Here is a 19598-nt window from a genome sequence, read left to right as displayed (position 1 = left end):
GGGAAAGGATTGAGTTTGACAATCCAAAGACCATGGATGAAGCAATACATAAAGCCAGAATTTGTTACCAGCAGAGTAAATAGAAGGGAGAAATTTTGGGTAAAAGATGGAATGATAAGAGAAGTAATAAGTTGGCTGGAAACAATAAAGGGAATCGCAGTGGTGGTAACAAGGGTGTTGGCAAGGGACAAAACAACAGAAATGTACAGAAAAATTTGCTCAGGTCCAAGCCAACCAGTGAGTCTCGAATTGGCGAACAATCTGTAAAGTTAGACAGCAAAGGGTCAGCAAGGCCTCCAGTGCAATGTTGGGGATGTGGTGGGCCTCACTACATCAAAAACTGCCCTCAACGAAAGGGAACCGAACAGGTATCCCAGATCCACAAAGCATCAACAGTTGGCAACTTAGGACGTAGTCTACCAAGGATTAATGCAGCCCTGGATGATCATCAGGCGGAGTACCAGCCAACCGTGGTGGAATTCGAAGGTAAAAGTTCAGACCTTACTGTGACTGTTTTAATTGACCCTGGAGCCACATTAAGTTATATTAGTCCTAAGGTTGTAGAACATTGTAAATTGCAACCTGTTAAATTCAAAAATCCATGGCTAGTACAACTGGCTACAGGTGCCAAGAGACGAGTGCTTGCAAAAGTCCATAACTACTCTTTAAAGATAGCAAGGCAGCCAATAATGGAAAATCTAAATGTTCTTCCCCTTGGTTCATATGATGTTTTAATCAGTATGGACTGGCTAGAAAAGAATTGGTCCTTAGTCAACTGCAAAATAAAGACTATTTATTATAGAGATGAGTTTGGAGCAAGGCAAGAGATGCAAGGGATTAAGCGGCCAGTGCAGATTCGGCCAATAACCGCTTCTCAGTTAGCAAAATGCATTAGGAAGGGATGTCAAATCTATGCCATCCAAGTGGGCTATGCTAACTCAAAGGACAAAACAGCCGCCTTGGAAAACATTCCGGTGATACAAGAATTTGCAGATGTGTTCCCGGAAGAGATTCCCGGGCTACCACCTAAACAAGATATAGATTTTACTATCAAGTTGGTGCCTAGAGCGGCCCCGGTATCCCGAGCACCTTACAGAATGAGCATACCAGAATTGACTGAGCTAAAAATGCAGTTGCAGGAGCTGTTAGACAAAAACTATATTCGCCCCAGTGTGTCTCCTTGGGGAGCCCCGGTATTGTTTGTCAAGAAGAAAGACGGGACCCTTCGTATGTGTGTAGATTACCATTAGTTGAATAAATTGACAGTCAAGAATAAGTATCCTTTACCTCGGATTGATGAGCTTTTTGATCAGGTAAAAGGGGCAACGGTATTCTCCAAGATTGACTTGCGATCAGGATATCACCAAATCCGAATTAAGGAGGAAGACATAGCTAAGACTGCTTTTAGAACAAGATATGGGCATTATGAGTTTGTGGTGCTACCTTTCGGGTTAACCAACGCACCCACAACCTTTATGTGTTTAATGAACAGCGTATTCCATCAGTATTTGGATAGATTCGTGCTGATCTTTATTGATGACATACTGATATATTCTCGAACTATGGAAGAACATCGAGAACATCTTAGATTGGTACTACAAACTCTCCGAGAACACAAGTTATATGCTAAGTTCAGCAAATGCGACTTCTTCAAGGAAGAAATACAGTATTTGGGGCATATAATCACAAAAGAAGGGATCGCGGTGGACCCCGAAAAGATAAGGACAATAATGGAGTGGCCAGTACCTAAAGATGTGGTAGATATCAGATCATTCATGGGGTTAGCTGGCTATTACAGACAGTTTGTACAGGGATTCTCAAGAGTAGCGTATCCTATCACTTCCTTACAGAAAAGAGGAGGAGCTTTCAAATGGATGCTAGAATGCCAAAAACGTTTTGAGCAGCTTAAGCATCTGCTCACCACGACACCTATTTTGAGCATAGCTGATCCTAATAAGGATAATGTGGTGTGCACTGATGCAAGTAAGGAAGGTGTGGGAGGCATGTTGATGTAAGAAGGGAAGGTAATTGCTTACGAGTCAAGGAAACTAAAAGAACATGAGCAGAAATATTCTGCTTATGACTTAGAATTGGTAGCCATCATACACGCCTTGAAACTGTGGCACCATTATCTTATGGGAAGAAAAATTTTATTATTAACAGACCACCACAGTCTGACCAATTATTTTAGCTAGCCCACTTTAAATGCTAGGCAAGCACGGTGGGTGGATTTCCTAAGTGGTTTTGATTTTGAAATCAAACATTTGAAGGGGAAAGAGAACCAGGCGGCGGACGCTCTAAGTTGGAAATTACAATGCTTATACGAAGTGTCCTGTAGTGAATGGAAAAGTCCCTTCGAAGAGATAATTAAAAAGGCAGCAGAGAAAGATCCTGTATATCAGCAAATAAAACAGAAAGTACAACAGTCAACCAGCAAAGAAAATCAGCAAGGTTATGAGGTGGATGGTACTGGAAAACTATATTACCAGAAAAGGCCGTATGTGCCCAATCAAAACAGCATTAAAAACTTGATTTTGGATGAATTTCATAAGAGTCACTATGCTGGACACCCAGGATATCAGAAAATGATCACAACACTTCGAAAAGAGTACTACTGGCCAGGTATGAAGAAGAATGCGGCTAAGTATTTGGCACGATGTTTGGAGTGCCAACAAATTAAGGCAAAACATGAACACCTGGTAGGGTTATTGCAACCATTGCCTATTCCGGAATGGAAGTGGGAAACTATTTCTATGGACTTTATAATAGGGTTGCCTAAGACCAGGAAGAATAATGACTCCATCATGGTGGTGGTAGATAAATTAAGTAAATCAACGCATTTTATACCTGTGCAATCTACCTACAGAGCCGTACAGATCGCTCATATTTTTATGCAAAATATATTTAGGTTGCATGGGTTACCAAGGACAATAATTTCAGACCGTGATGTAAAATTTACATCGGTCTTTTGGAAAACATTGTTTGCAGAATTGGGAACTCAGCTAAATTTCAGTACAGCATATCACCCTCAGACTGATGGACAGACCGAACGGGTGAACCAGGTGGTGGAGGACATGTTAAGGGCTTACGTGATGCAGCAACCAACCAAGTGGGAAGATTACCTACACTTGGTCGAGTTTGCATACAATAATGGCTATCATACATCACTGAAAATGAGCCCATTTGAAGTACTATATGGGCGGAAGTGCCGCACACCCGCAAGTTGGGGTGGACCAGAAGACAAATTGATGTTAGGGCCCGAAATGCTTAAGGAAATGGAGGAAATGGTTAAGAAGGTACGGTCCAATCTAAAAGCGGCTCAGGACAGGCAAAAGAACTTTGCTGACTGGAAAAGAAAATTCAAGGAATACCAAGTTGGTGATCATGTGTATATAAGAATTCGAGCAAAAAAGAGCACACTACAATGGAACGGGTGCACTAAGTTGGCACCTCGATTTTGTGGACCATTTCAGGTATTGGCAAGAATTGGGCCGATAGCTTACCAGCTTGCTTTGTCAAATCACATACGAGTCCATAATGTCTTCCATGTTTCTATGTTGAAAAAATATGTTTATGACCCTAAACATGTAATCAGATGGCAGGATATACAAGTGAGAATTATCTCCGGTAATTCAGTCTAAGTGTTTTTCTTTTAAAAGGAAAACGGATTGAGGATGTTGTCTGTTGCAGGTCAAACCAGAAGGAGAAATCTTGGTCGAACCACTGAACATCCTCGACCGGAGAGAAATAATGTTGTGGAAGCGGGCTATTACCCAAATTAAAGTGCAGTGGCAGCACTATGGGCCTGACGAGGCCACCTGGGAAGATGAAGAGCTCATGAAACAAGCTTACCCAGGGTTGTTCATGGAAAAAGGACATCAGGACGATGTCCAATTTCAGGAGGGGGAGATGTGATGCCCCTGGGGAAATGTAAATAGAGAATTTTACTGTGGTAAAAGAAAAAACTGAATATGACATTATTGGCTATTTGAGATTTAATAATCTTTTTTATTATTTCTTATTTAAAAAAAAGAGATAAGAAATGTTTTCTTTCAACTGTGGCAACTTCTTGAGAAGGAAGTTTTGAAAGACGATTGTTGTAACTGCAATCATAACTACCTCCCCTAACTGGAGGGGCTTCCAGAGAAAAAGGGGGAGGGGAGGCAAAAATCTGTGCTTTAAGGATAAGCAGAAGAAAAAGACAAAAAGAAAAAAGGCTAAGTCTGCTGAGGACCAGATAGCCAAGCACCAAGTGCAATCGTTCTTGCTGAGGATAGTGGTCCTGCAAGATAGCTAGGGGGGAGATTTGGTCTCGAAAGGCAATCTCGCAGTTGGGTGGTGTGACTAGCTACATCCAAAGGTGATCTCTCTCTGTGAAGATACTTAATTAAAAATATGCAGGTATGAAATATTCTCTGTTAAATTGTTGATATGATGACTGTGTAGAGGTGATGGTGTAGGCAAAAGATTGTTTTAGTAGGAACTACAGTTATTATGCTTTTGAAGAAAAACCCAAATGCATATTTATTTCGAAAACAATATTTCATAAACACAGAGAAAATAATGACTACTGAAACTATATCTGTCTGTAGGAGAATTATCTTGCTGTGGGTTGGAATATGGCATATTTGGCCATTTTATTTTTATGTTCCTCATTACCTCCTTTCTATGGATATAATTCTTATTAGAGGTGGTAGAACTCGGTATTTACCATTTGAAAATTTGGAAATGTTAACGCCACAATACTACCATATACAGGAAATAATGAAAAAACGTATGGTTCTGTTTTATTCCTTTTTCAATCAGACTATTAGGAAAGCTGAAAAATTGTGAGAAGTTAACGTTATAGTACCATTACCTACAAGAAACAATATACATATTGTTGTTCCATTCTTTTAAACAAAAAACAATTCGAAACTCTAGAAGGTTGTAGAGAGTAAGTGCTACAGTTCCAATATATGCAAGAAATAACAGGAATTATATAATGTTGTACCATTCCTGTAACAAGAGAAATATACAGAGGCAAACAAAATTGTATTTAGTAAACAAGTAGCAGGCCTCGAGGGCTAAACTATACACTTCTTGCTTTCTGGGAAAGTACAGGCAACGAAATAATATAACAGAACTGAGAACCTCATACGTGAAGTGCTAATAGTGAAAAGGAATTAACTATGTGCATGTATTAGGGTAACAATTACAAGAATTTAAAAACCCTGGCCTCATCCAGGTTATTCGGGACTTGAGCCCTAAAGGGACCCAATAGGATTCCGAGGCCGAACACTTACAATGAAATGAATCTTCTCTTATCAATCTAGAACTTACTAGGGGTGTAACCCTCTATGCAAGTTCCAGGAAACTTGACAGTGTGAAACAATTTTACAATGAGACTAGCGGATAGGAAAAAAAAAACAAACAAAGTAAACCCCAACTCTGTTGGTGAGGTTTCAGACCAGTTAGGTACAATGATAAACTACGTAGAATGATGTGGCGGAGGAAAAGCCCTGAGGGGTTTAATGAGAAATTCTTTATATGATATTAAAGGAAGAACAAATATACAAACAATGATCTGAGTCATATGATGGCTCAAAGCCACATTTCAGAATAAACTATAACCCTCTGCACACAAATATCATAACCAGAAAACAAACATTGGAGCAATAATTTACGAGAGGTAAATTCAAAGACCCATATATATATTCACAATGTTTAATGCATAGAGGAAATTAACCAAGCATGAACTGGTACAGTCACAGGAGACGGTTGTATTATAACTGGGAAATATACAAATAGGCTCACAGCCGATAAACCCTTACATACATATTTAACTTAGCAAAAGAATTGTCCAGACCAGGGATGGCAGCACCATCATGGGTGAGAAGCCTAGAAATCCTGGCGCTAATAGAGAAGACATTAAGAGTAGTCTGATGGCAATTCTAGCCGCCAGGGTGAACACCCTCTAAATCCTGAAAAATTGATGTACATGCAATTTAAATGATAATGTTAAGGCATTAATCGGCAAGTGCCAGAATCAATATATTGTTCAGGACTGAAACCGCAGCTAGGAAGCACATCAACTACGTGGTAGTTCTTACCCGGAAAAGATGTCAAGTCATTGTTGTAGGAGATCCTCTCCTTTTGGTTTAACTGTGAGCAAGCTACCCAACATTCTGCGAAAAGCATGAACTCACAACAGGAAATCTACGATTAGAGCCACAATAAACAACCTCATTGTAGGAAGGTAGATACGCAACAATAACAATACACAAAATTACCTGTGTGTCATAATGGCTGTCAATTATCGAGTCTGTAAAGGTACGCTGGTAGTGACATGGTTCTGTGCACCAACAGAATAGAGCTGCTGAAGGATGAGTAGCACCAGAGCAGGTTCCGCCGGAAGTTTCCCTCCAAATGGAGTCTCGCTCATAGCAATCCAAGGAAGAGGTAAACCCCGAGGAGATCGCCACCGTTGGATTGTGGAAGGAATAATGCACCGTCGATTGGGGCGGGGTTTCCAAACAGATAGATGAGACTGGACAGCTCTGCTCAAGCCACGTACAAGACGGAGCAGAGGAGTTAATAAAAGTTGCAGTAAGTATAGTATGCCACGTGATGACAGCAGGGTAAAACGAAATACGGGTAGACAAATGTGTGCCACGTGGACCTCCAGTTTGTAACCAAACCTTAGCTTTAAAGGCGACCATTAATATGCTGATGTTTCATTGAAATTATAACTGAGTGAATTCCAAGAGGTAAATTATCATAGTTGCGGTAAGAAAAACAAAAAAAAATTGGGTGGAGACATTACCAGAAATTATATGGACCATGTGTTCAATACATAAAATACTTTAATATCCATATTAAGTAATATATTTCAACATTGTTTATGTATATGTATATGTTATATAAAAAAATTAAAAAAAAAAAATCATTTAGATTTTTAAATATTATAAAACATTTCAACTAGTCTTACTATTTCACGTTGTGTTCATTTTTCAAGTATTTTTAAAGGTAAATTTAGATTAGAACGTAGCAAAACATCAATGAAATTGCAAATTCAAATATGAAATCAACATAGTTCATGAGTCTAAGGAGACTTTTAAGGTATTGTCTCTACTTATGCATTCAAAAATGTAATTTAAATAATGAAAAATCACACACATACACACATCCATCTTAACGATGAGAAAGATTAAATATCTTGAGATGCATTTTTCTTTAAAGTTTTACACTTTCAAAAAACATGTATATCAAGATATTTAGATCCATAATTAAGATAAATCTATAATTTTATTGAAAACATTTGAGGGAAAAGTTGTCGCAAACCAATTAACAAATTAACAAATATAATATTATATTAAAAAATGAAAATTACAAGTTAACTTCATCTTAAATGATACAAAGTTAAATTAAATAAATAAATAACTATATACATATATAACAGCATCTAAAAATAAATAAAAGTAGCCTCTATTCATCTTGAACCCGAATCTATTAAAAATTATGAAAGATCAAATTTATTAGATATAATTGATTTTGATATGAATTAAATGATAAAACAAATTATAGTTAAAATTTATAATTTTTTTAATACTTAATAGATCCAAATTTAAAATAAATTTTGGTAAAAAAAATGCCCATAAAAAAACAAAAAGCAACAACAAAAACAATTTATTTTTATTATTTTATGGTTCTAATTAAGATTCACCACTCTAAAAAAAAATGTAAATGCACATTTTTATTATTTTATGATTTTAATTAAAATTCACCACTCTACACAAAAATGTAAATGCACATGAAAAATGCACATATTCATCATAAAATTAACATTTTAAATCTTAATAATATTTAAACAATAAAATATACTTTAAAAACATTACATCTATTATTAATATAATTATTTTGTATTTATTAAAACAATTACTATAAAATTAATGGTTAAGAATAACTGTCTAAAAAATTATAAGTTCAAATCTAAAATATATATATTTTATTAAATTTTAATAATTAAATTATTATGCAAAATAATATTTTTATAAGGAAGAAAATCATATACCATACACTTCACTTTAACTTTAAAATTAAATTAAGTTAAAACATTATTTAAATTATAATTTATTTATACATAAAAATTAAAATAGAAAATAAAATATTAATGATTATTGATATGATATATTTCTATGATTTTTTATATTATTCTCGGTTGTTGTGGCATGTGAGTGACATCTAAAAATGGAAAACCTTCTACGCTACAAGACATTAAACTGATATTTTTGGCAGGATCTCGGTAATGAAAAAATACGGAAATGTTAGATATCTTTTTTGAAATTTCGAATGTTTTATGAAAAACACACTTTACACATTTGTCCAAGGTAACAGGTTTTGGGTAAAAACTTTGTATATTTTGCAAATTTTGGAGGAACAACGTTGCAGTTTACGTAAGATTTCATAGATTCATAAAATTTACCCGAAATATATAATAAACACTTTGGTTGCAGAACAAGTATTTTGCTGTAAGTGACGTAATGATTCATTCGGTAGCTAAACCAATCAAAAGCTCGATCGAAGGAATATAGGATGACCAATGTATTACGTAACTATGATCTCATAATTATATGTTCACCGACTTATTCCATATATTCACCAAATACCTTGCTCCGATTTGATATACTAAACTCTTTGCTTAACTATGATCTTGTACGTATTCGTTTTCATTCCGATTTGATATACTAAACTCTTTGCTTAACTATGATCTTGTACGTATTCGTTTTCATTTTGATTCTTTAGACCGTTCTTTGGTCAAAATAAACCCCAGCAAAAATAAAATTGTTTAATCAATGTTTCATTTTATTATAACTAGCATTTGCACCACATGTTGCAAAGGAAACGCCGTAAGGCAATGATATAAAAAACAATAGCATAGAAGAAAGAAGTCAAAATTTAATGCAAATGACATAAGAAACAAGAGCAAAGGAAGAAAGAAGTCAAATTTTTATGCAATTTTGTTTCTTTACCGGTGTTTATTTGTTATCATCAACAAATGGCTAGATCATCTATTCATATTACCAAGTGCTTTCAGTTCATAAGGTTTATCCTAAGGTCCTTGATGGATGCCAAAACTGTCTTCTGACATTGCTTGATGAACATTTGACAAAGGATGAGAACAATGATGTAATTGAAATTCAAAGATTATGAATAAATAAGGAAGACCTTTATATAAGGGAAATTAACTCAATATGTTCATTTTAAAGATATGCTATCACCAATATTAATATTCATTAGGTTGGGGACAAATAGAAAATTAGCATTAGGTTTCTAACATCCAAATGGTCTCACCATTGTTTGAATTAAGCACTCCTAGTGATAAAAAGAGTGAAAATATGTTAAAAATTGGATTCTATGAGCTTCTAGAGGCCATTATGTTGTCAAATATTGCCCGAGGTGAGAATTAATCAAGTGTCGGATACCCAAAAAACCAGCCATTGGATTTAGTAAACTACAAGTAAAGCTTGTTCAAGGTGTAAGATCGAATTTACCATAATGAGCATAGACAAACTAATTAGTGGACAGGTAGTCAAACAAACTATGTGCTTCTAAAGGCATTATGTCGTCAAATATTGCAGATGCCCCAACATGAGAATTAAACAGGTGGATGATACTAGAATTAGGTGGATGATACTAGAATTTGAATGTGTAACATCAAAGTTCCAAATGGCTAGTTTATAAAGAGAAAATTAGTAAAAAAGGAGCAGGGTAATCTTATATAATTTCAGTGGCTTCACATTTGAACATTATGTTGTTCTGAACCATGATACCCTTAATTCATATATTAATTCAATGGAGTTGCCCTCTGTCAGGCTTGCCTAGGCATGTATTTATTTATGTGAGGTTGTGGCTAGTATCACAGTCACATGTCTCTGCCTTTCGTTTGCATGGATCTATGCTGGGCCCTGGCCGACCAGTAGTCTGCTCTACTTTCCATTGGTGCAACAGTGAGACAGAGCCTTGAACAAAAGTTCAGTTTGGTAACGTAATAGAAAAGGCATATGTTCTTGACTTAAAGGGATGATCGGCTGGTGATCTCATATGTCGTTTTCCCATTTTCTGAGCATTCACATCCACCACTTCTTTAAGTATCGCTTGTGTTACAAGCGAAAGTTAGATTGCTTCTCTGTGTTGAATGATCCACTCAGGAGATTAATTTGGGTGTTAGGATGTTTAGCCAGTTTATAATTGAAATCGTGTAGAAAATTAATGAGAATTTGAAATCACTATTTTATTTCTGAAACGAAAAAACGATTTAAACACATTAATTTTTTTCACCATATTCCGATGAGAACTGGGCCATCGGGGCAAAATTGTAGTTTCAATAGATAATGCATCTCCTCAATCGCGTAGTCTAAACAAATCACAATTTTGCTCGAAAAAAAAATAGAAATTCTAATATGATTTTGAGAAAATTTCACAGAATTTTTTGAGAATCTCGGATACCACTCTCAAGATTCAGGATTTTGGGGTGCCCTCCTCTGTTTTCAAAGTCTTAATTTATATTGGAGAAGGGAATGACCAATGTCTTTTTATTTGCATTTTTGTTATACACTAAAAGAACTACTAGTACCCTTTTATCCACAATTTCTCTATACAAGGAGCATAGATTTAAATTTCCCAAAAAAAAATAACCTGTTACAATTTTACAAAATGTTAAAAGACACAACAGCATGAATACAGGGTATGCCAGCTTCCTTTTAAAAGCTTTGCACATGAAATCGAGCTCGAAACCAGATCTGCATAATCTTATATAATGTGACCATGATCTTGCAACTGATGCATGAACTCCCTCTCCTGGGTAACAAATCTGGCTAAAGCAAACTTCCCAGCACTTTTATAGGCATCTATAACTACCTTGAACATGAATTCGTTTGACTGAAAACCCTTATGTTTCATTTTGTAAAACATTCTCCTAACACCGTCTACCAACCCTAGCTTCCCATAGCTAATTGTCATACTTGCATAAGTAATTGTATCTGGTTCAAGACCTTTGGCTTGCATGATCATGAACATGTTGTAAGCTTCATTAATCCTCCCAGCACTACCAAGTGCATATATAACAGCATTGTAAGAAGACACATCAAAATCCAACCTAGAAGCTCACAGTTCATCACAAGCTTCCAAAGCTTCAGCATGCATCCCCACTGCAGAAAAGATTGTCATTCTCAAGGCCTGAATACCATGTGGAAGCTATACAAGGAGCATAGATTTAAATTTCCCAAAAAAAAAAACCTGTTACAATTTTACAAAATGTTAAAAGACACAACAGCATGAATACAGGGTATGCCAGCTTCCTTTTAAAAGTTGTGCACATGAAATCGAGCTCGAAACCAGATCTGCATAATCTTATATAATGTGACCATGATCTTGCAACTGATGCATGAACTCCCTCTCCTGGGTAACAAATCTGGCTAAAGCAAACTTCCCAGCACTTTTATAGGCATCTATAACTGCCTTGAACATGAATTCGTTTGGCTGAAAACCCTTCTGTTTCATTTTGTAAAACATTCTCCTAACACCGTCTACCAACCCTAGCTTCCCATAGCTAATTGTCATACTTGCATAAGTAATTGTATCTGGTTCAAGACCTTTGGCTTGCATGATCATGAACATGTTGTAAGCTTCATTAATCCTCCCAGCACTACCAAGTGCATATATAACAGCATTGTAAGAAGACAAATCAAAATCCAACCCAGAAGCTCTCAGTTCATCACAAGCTTCCAAAGCTTCAGCATGCATCCCCACTGCAGAAAAGATTGTCATTCTCAAGGCCTGAATACCATGTGGAAGCTATACAAGGAGCATAGATTTAAATTTCCCCAAAAAAAAAATAACCTGTTACAATTTTACAAAATGTTAAAAGACACAACAGCATGAATACAGGGTATGCCAGCTTCCTTTTAAAAGTTGTGCACATGAAATCGAGCTCGAAACCAGATCTGCATAATCTTATATAATGTGACCATGATCTTGCAACTGATGCATGAACTCCCTCTCCTGGGTAACAAATCTGGCTAAAGCAAACTTCCCAGCACTTTTATAGGCATCTATAACTACCTTGAACATGAATTCGCTTGGCTGAAAACCCTTCTATTTCATTTTGTAAAACATTCTCCTAACACTGTCTACCAACCCTAGCTTCCCATAGCTAATTGTCATACTTGCATAAGTAATTGTATCTAGTTCAAGACCTTTGGCTTGCATGATCATGAACATGTTGTAAGCTTCATTAATCCTCCCAGTACTACCAAGTGCATATATAACAATATTGTAAGAAGACACATCAAAATCCAACCCAGAAGCTCTCAGTTCATCACAAGCTTCCAAAGCTTCAGCATGCATCCCCACTGCAGAAAAGATTGTCATTCTCAAGGCCTGAATACCATGTGGAAGCCCACTTTTACGTGCAACATCGAGCTGCTCTACTGTATCCCTTGGAATGCCTCCTCTCTTCAGAAGAATGCCCAGTGTTTTATATGTATTCTCATTGGGTGAAGCCTTTAGTTTTAACATTTGATGAAAAACTTCAGCAGCCTCTCTCAATCTTCCATCTGCAATGAACAGGCTAATGACGCTATTAAAAGAAAGAACATTAGTAAGAAATCCCGATTCTAACATTTCCTTTGCAATTTCAGTGGCTTCATTAAGCCTTCCATTCTTTTTGTATAAGGACAACATCATGGAAAAAGAAAATTCATTTGCCTGCTGCTTTTCCTTCAAGACTTTGAATACTTCTTGTGCTTCAGTCACCATATCAGTGCGAGCATAAAGGTCAAGCATACAGCTTGATAAAAAGGCATCTGGTTCAACACCCAATTTCTGTATGCGTTTGTACGTTTCTTGTGCTTCCTTCAAAAAACCACGTTTACTATAAACCTTAATCAAAGAACTATACACCATAGAGTTCCCTGCAAAACCAGCGTTTTGCATTATTTGAAAGTAACGTACAGCTTCTTCCACACATCCAGCTTCAGCAAATGCATTTATCAAGGCACCATAAACAAAAACATCTAGCTCCACACCTGCGTTAACCATCTTTTCAAACATCTTCTCTGCCTCTGCAGCTCGACCCAATCTTCCATAGGTGGCAATAACAGCACAAAATGATGAACCCTGGAGGTTGGGAGTGGATCATAAGCTCCTGGAAGAAACTTGGAAACTGAGGAGGCCAGGCTATAATGACACTGGGTAGCAGACCCCACAATTACAAAGGAAAAGAACATATAGTAGGTAATGTTAAACGTATGTAACTGGTAAACAAGCTGCAATTATTAAACGGAGATCAGGTTGGCCGATACCACATATCCAAATCGAAGATTTATAACTCTTTATAACGTAGACAATTCCTTGAAATATGTAAACGATATAACATACGAGCAAACACGAGTAAGCAAGGAATTGAGTATACATCACATTATTTTCTGAAGATATAACCGAAGACGCAAACCCCGAACTGGGTATACATATTTAGCAAAGATTCAAAAACAAATTTAAGCAAATGTGCCGTCGACTGCTGGCCATGGTAGCCATATCAAACTGTAGAATAATTAACCGGCACAGCTGTATAAACCTTCATCGTCACAAAAGAGAATAACAGGAAACTACATAATTTCATAGCAGAATAAGCCCTGGGTAATATCTGAAATGATAATCACATTGTCATAGCAAAATTTATTTACATTTGGGAAAAAACCCATTAAAAGCTCTAACCCTCTTCTAAATTGAGCTTTTTGGCTACGAAACAGGCATCCCATAGATGCAGAGAGCCATAGCCACGCTTTAAGTTTCCCCTCCAACCAGGGCAAGTTCTTTACCCATAACTGGAAACTCTGCCACTGTAGACACGTCGCCCTACCAAGAAGGTTGAGCCAGCTCCGGGTCCCAACGTCCTGCATTGCATTTCAAATACAAGAAAATTGATTAGGGTATCTGATAGGGCTTGAACGCCTACAGTCACGAAGAACAAGGAAATAAGAGCAGAACAAGGAAATAAGAGCAGAGAACCAGCTGAAAGATAAAACCAAAGCTTTTACCTGTAAACATTTCTGATCCACCGTCAGACCATCAAACAGGACCCAAACAGAGTTACCGACCACCGAAACAGCACTGCGGAAAATGGCCGCATCAGAGCAACCTTCGTGGGTGGAATGCAAAACAAATGAAGTCATTCTCTCCACAGTTGGAGATGAGGAAACTCTGGCAGAAGCTCCACCATTGGGTCGCATTGGAGCCACGCTTTAAATTTCCCCTCAAACTATGGCAAGTTCTTACCCGTAAGGAAACTCCGCCACTGTAGACACATCGCCCTACCAAGCAGGTTGAGCCAGCTCGGGGTCCCAACGTCCTGCGTTGCATTTCAAATATAGGAAAACTGATTAGGGTATCTGATAGGGCTTGAACGCCTGCAGTCACGAAGAACAAAGAAATAAGAGCGGAGAACCAGCTGAAAGATAAAACTAAAGCTTTTTACCTGTAAACATTTCTGATCTACCGTCAGACCATCAAACATGACCCAAACAGAGTTACCGACCACCGAAATAGCACTGCGGAAAATGGCCGCATCAGAGTAAACTTCGCGGGTGGAATGCAAAACAAATGAAGTCATTCTCTCCACAGTTGGAGGATCTGAATCTGGCATCTTCGTTCATAATCCAGTCCGTCCTCTGTCTGTAAGGGGATTTTCCTTCATAAAACGCGGGAAATTTCTTGTGATCGATGCAGGATTTCTCTTCCGATGGAGGAAATTTGAAGCCCTGAAGATCCATTGAAAACTTTGCGTACAAAACCCTCACTGGAGATAAAAGCTCATCAAGCTCCAAGCTCCTAGAGTCGGATGCCCAGAGACGCTGCCTGCTCAGGGAGATTTGATGTAGCGAAAAAAACTGTGCGGCGATTTGAAGCTGAGAGAAAAATTGTGCCAAAGAAATATAAAAAACTAACCTAAACTACATCCAACGGTCTGGAACGTTTCAATCGTCTAACATCTAATCTGATGGCTCAAACAAGGACACGGTGGCAATTGGGGGAGTTGATTTCAGAGAGAAAGGCGTAAAAATGTGTATCACAAAAAAATTAATTATTTCATTATTTAATCAATTTATCTAATAAAAAGACTCAAAATTCATTACAACCCTAAATTCTAAAATAAATTTGGACTTATCTCTCAATATTACCTCAGACCCCAAATTCTCAGATAAGATTAATTTGTTTCTCAATCCCCAAATTCTCAGATAGGATTAATTTGTTTTTCAATTCTTCTTCAAACTTTCGATAAAAAAACTCAATTATATGGAATAGTGCTAGAAAAAGGGAATAATGTTAGGAAGAGGTAAAACTAATAATTCATGTGCCTCAAAAGGTTAGTGTGAAATAAACATGCTTATTTTGATTCATTAACTTTGAGGTAAATAATACTTATTTGTTTTGATTCATTAACTCTGAGATGAATATTTCTGAAAATTACTCCAATGCAATTCTTTCCCGTACTTCCCTTTGAAAATACCTAATAAAATATATCGGGTACTTTTTATAACGTCTAAAAGTTTAAATTATTTTACCACAAAATCAACCCTGGTATCGAGTTATATGGTGGTGATAACCAGATGAACAGGGGTTTTTCAAAATATATCTTTGGATCCAAGATACTGTTCCAGCGCTTACTGGCATTTATACATGTAAGGGGGAGTGGATTTGGAGTTGATAAAGTGAGTACCCTTTCCGTTTACAAGAACGGATCTACGAGCGCTGAGAGGATTGAAAATTTTTATTTGAGCCATCCTTCTTGATGACCATCAAATGAGGGTGGAGCCGAGTAGGGCAAATCGATTTCACTGCGTGTATAACGAACATGATCATAGATGGCCGTATGGTATACATTACCAATCAAATGAACTCTGAGATGTTGGACGCCAGTGTTTTTTTATGTTTGTACACGACACTTCCAACCGGGTATGAGTTTTTCTCCACTTTTTAAACATTTCCAAGTTCGGAGTTCCCTGGTGCATAGAAACCAATGAAAGCAATTCAATTAAAACTCCATACAAGACTTCCGCACAGTATTTATTACAACACCCACCTCAACAACAAATTTTACTCCACAAGTGCAGTAAGTGAAACCCTATCTAAAAATGAATCCCAAGTGGACATGGGCAACATTCCAGATTCAGAATTCATTCAAAATGTCTTCAAAGTGGTTATGGAGGGGACATGGAACTGTTTGTCCAAAGCCCAAATCGCCTCCAGGCTAAATCCCTGCATTATGAGCGAGATCCTTCTGCAGATTGGCAGGCATGATGGAAACCTGGCATGGAGATTCTTCAAGTGGGTTGCCTACTTGCCACAGTACCAGCACGCCACCCGCCCTTACTGGACCATAATCCATATTCTCACTAAGAACAATAAGTTCAAAACTGCTCAGTCATTGTTACAATCCATTTCCCCTAAAGGCTTCCTATCTTCTCCAGTAGTCTTAGATGTTATGATAAATGATTATAGCAATTTGGGCACCAATTCTGCAGTTCTGAGTATGCTGATCAATTCATATGCGCAATCCAGAATGACCCAAGATGCAATCCAAGTATTTTATCAGTTGGGTTCTTATGGAATCAACCCCACCGTACACTCTTGTAATATCCTTCTAAACAGTCTAGTCAAGGCCAAATTGCCAACTATGGCCTGGAAAATCTATAGGGAAATGTTGTGTAGAGGGATCGAGGCTGATTCTCGGACTTTCAATGTCATGATCCATGCCTGCTGCAAACAAGGTGATCTGCAAAATGCCGAAGAACTTGTAAATCAGATGAAGAAGCATGGATTCAATCCAGATTTGTTCACATATAATAGTCTTATTTCCCTTCTTTCCAAGAAAGGAATGCATTATGAAGCTTTAAGCATCCAAGACACGATGTTAGAGAAGGGCATTCAACCCGATATTGTAACATATAACACTCTAATACACGGGTTTTGCAAAGAGGGCAGATTGAGGGATGCATTGAAGATTTTGAACGAAATGGGTGATCTGGTTCCAAATAATGTAACATATACTACCCTGATTGATGGTTATTGCAGAGAAAATAATCTGACTGAGGCTTTCAGACTGCGGGATGAAATGATAAGGAAAGGGCTGGTGCCAGGAACGGTGACATACAATGTCCTCCTCCATAAGCTCTGCGAGGAAGGGAAATTGGAAGAAGCAAATGATCTCTTGAATGAAATGGCGGAAAAGGGTCTTGAACCTGATCACTTTACATGCAATACCTTGATCAATTCGCAGTGCAAGAGAGGTAACATGGCTGATGCCTGGAAACTTCGCAACAAGATGTTACAAACCGGGCTAGTTTTTTATGTGTATACTTACAAGGCTCTTATTCATGGCTTTTGCAAGTCTGGGAAAATAGATGAAGCAAAGGATGTCCTGTTTGAAATGATTATTGCAGGTTTGTAATTTCCAACAAGATTTTATAATTAAAGAATTTTACTTCCTCTTATAATCCTGATTTTTACCCGCAACTATAGGTCTGGGTTTTTTTCATGTACAGTGACCAACTTCACCAATAGGATTTGTTGTATCCATTTCCGTTTGTGAGAAATGGGCCTGTTGCAATACTGAACATTATATATTAATAAATCAGTTTGTTGTCTGTTGAGTGCAGGTTTTATGCCTAATTTTAGTGTGTACTCATGGCTAATTGATGGTTATTGTGTCCAACACAATGAAGAGGAAGCCCTGAAGCTGCCTGATGAATTTGTCAAAAGAGGTTTATCTGAAGATGTTTTTCTCTATAGTAGCATCATTCGAGGTTTGTGCAGGAAAGCCAAGCTGAGAAGTGCCAAAAAAGCATTCAATAAAATGTCTAGGAGGGGTCTTGTTGGTGATGCCCTTGTTTATACTACTCTTATTTATGCATACTTGGGAGCAGGTGAGCTAAATAAAGCTTCAGAACTTTGCAAAGAAATGGCTTCAAAAAGGATTCTGATCAATCTTAAAACATTTTATGGATTTGATAAGTATTCTCTAGAGATGGATGGCAGACCTGAGGTGTTCTGGAATGGGATGATAGAGAGAGGCTTAGTTGTGAAAAGTGTTGCTCAGAAAGTGAAAACTATTGCACAAGCTTCCACTTCCAGTATGCTATTTTGATATGTAACATTAAGGCTCTATGACCTCTTTTGAGTAAAATATTTGAGGTCCAATAGCTTGGGATGCCTCTCTGGAATTTTCTGAATGGTGTTTCCAACACAGAAGGAAAGTGCTTGAATATTGTTGAAAAAAAGAAAGTGGTTTAATGATTCCAGAAGGGAATTGTAACTAATGTTGCATGCTTAGGCACTTTAAAGAACGAGATACATGAACTTGGGCTTCCGAAGAATATTAAAATAAGTCCGTGCCATCCACATCCATTTATCAGCATTTGACATGGGGCACTTAGTTTGCCCTATTTTTGGTTAGCCCTGTTTTTCTGGTGAGTCTCATTTCTTCACATTCTGATCATGTTTTCAGAAATCCGACGTTCTGGGTTGTCTTAAAATTGGCCAAAATACCTAGGGCCTAGTTTCATGGACAAAACTCCCCTTGCAGAGGTAGTACTCGGAGTTCCAGGATAGTTTCAAGTTTCAACGAGATTTAGAGGAAAATTAGCCGGAAAAGTGGGGTACTTTGAGTGTCAGATATCCCATGCTCCATTTATCAGTTTGGTATGTAGACATCTATGTGATTCAAGTTTACATAGAGGCTGATATAATGTTTGAAGTTCTCATGCTTGTGAAATTGTATTTCATGCAATGTATAAACAAAAGTCCCCTGGAAAAATTGCAGCATGCTCTTTGGGCCAGTTTTAATGTTTCTCTTGAGTTTAAAGGAAGCACTTTCAAAAATCCAGGAGGTTGTCACCGCAAAATATAAACTTCTTTCATGGTTATTCTGTGTATTTCTCTAATAGAAGAAATTGTCACCTGGGGGCAGGCGGTTGCACAGAACTTTGAAATAGACAAGATATTCTATAATGAAAGATCAATATTGTGAATAGACCAGTCTGTACAGAGTAAAACTACAGGGGAAAATAAACCCCAGCAAAAATAAAATTGTTTAATCAATGTTTCATTTTATTATAATTAGCAATTGCATTACATGTTGCAATGGAAATGTCGTAAAGTTGTAGTATAGGAAACAATAGCATAAAAGAAAGAAGTAATTTTTTTATACAATATGTTATGTTTAAGGGAGATTCCAAATAGACCAATATTCTAGAATATGTTCAAAATGAAGGCAATGCACAACACCTTAACTCTAAAAGATTTATGAAAATACTCTTCATTAAAATTCATGAACTGCATGATTCCCAACTGTTATAACTAAATGGTTTAAATCAAACATTTCATAGAACAAATAATATCATATCAACTTTAATTCACAATGCAATTGATAATAGTTTTTGTTAGAAGAGATTCAAGATAATGTATGTGCATTTTGAGTCAATTTTTATGTCAATTCTAGCATGTTGTCACAATTATGTTTTTGTGATCAAGAGTATAGAATTTTTAGGTGGTGTTCTATG

The 19598-nt window shown here is 37.0% G+C and overlaps 2 protein-coding genes across 2 annotated transcripts; both read left to right on the top strand.

The window, feature by feature from the left end:
• Nucleotides 1–1562: 1562 nt before the first annotated feature.
• On the top strand, nt 1563–3782 carry LOC149236681 (uncharacterized). Its single transcript, XM_089368996.1, has 5 exons — nt 1563–2011; nt 2339–2622; nt 2989–3109; nt 3224–3473; nt 3660–3782. Exons 1-5 carry the CDS (start codon nt 1563–1565, stop codon nt 3780–3782), a joined length of 1227 nt encoding a protein of 408 aa, XP_089225122.1.
• Nucleotides 3783–15613: 11831 nt separating this feature from the next.
• LOC149236680 (uncharacterized) lies at nt 15614–18263 on the top strand. The gene is made up of 2 exons (XM_089372451.1): nt 15614–17480; nt 17697–18263. The coding sequence occupies exons 1-2, from the start codon at nt 16058–16060 to the stop codon at nt 18182–18184; spliced, it is 1911 nt and encodes a 636-aa protein (XP_089228577.1). The 5' UTR covers nt 15614–16057; the 3' UTR covers nt 18185–18263.
• Nucleotides 18264–19598: the final 1335 nt, after the last annotated feature.

Source organism: Pinus tabuliformis, chromosome 8 (genome assembly GCF_031772625.1).
Source record: "Pinus tabuliformis cultivar Carrire ecotype Pingquan chromosome 8, CPIR1, whole genome shotgun sequence".
Taxonomy (NCBI): Eukaryota; Viridiplantae; Streptophyta; class Pinopsida; order Pinales; family Pinaceae; genus Pinus; species Pinus tabuliformis.
Note: the sequence above shows the minus strand (reverse complement) of the source record. Positions and strands in the feature narration are given on the sequence as shown.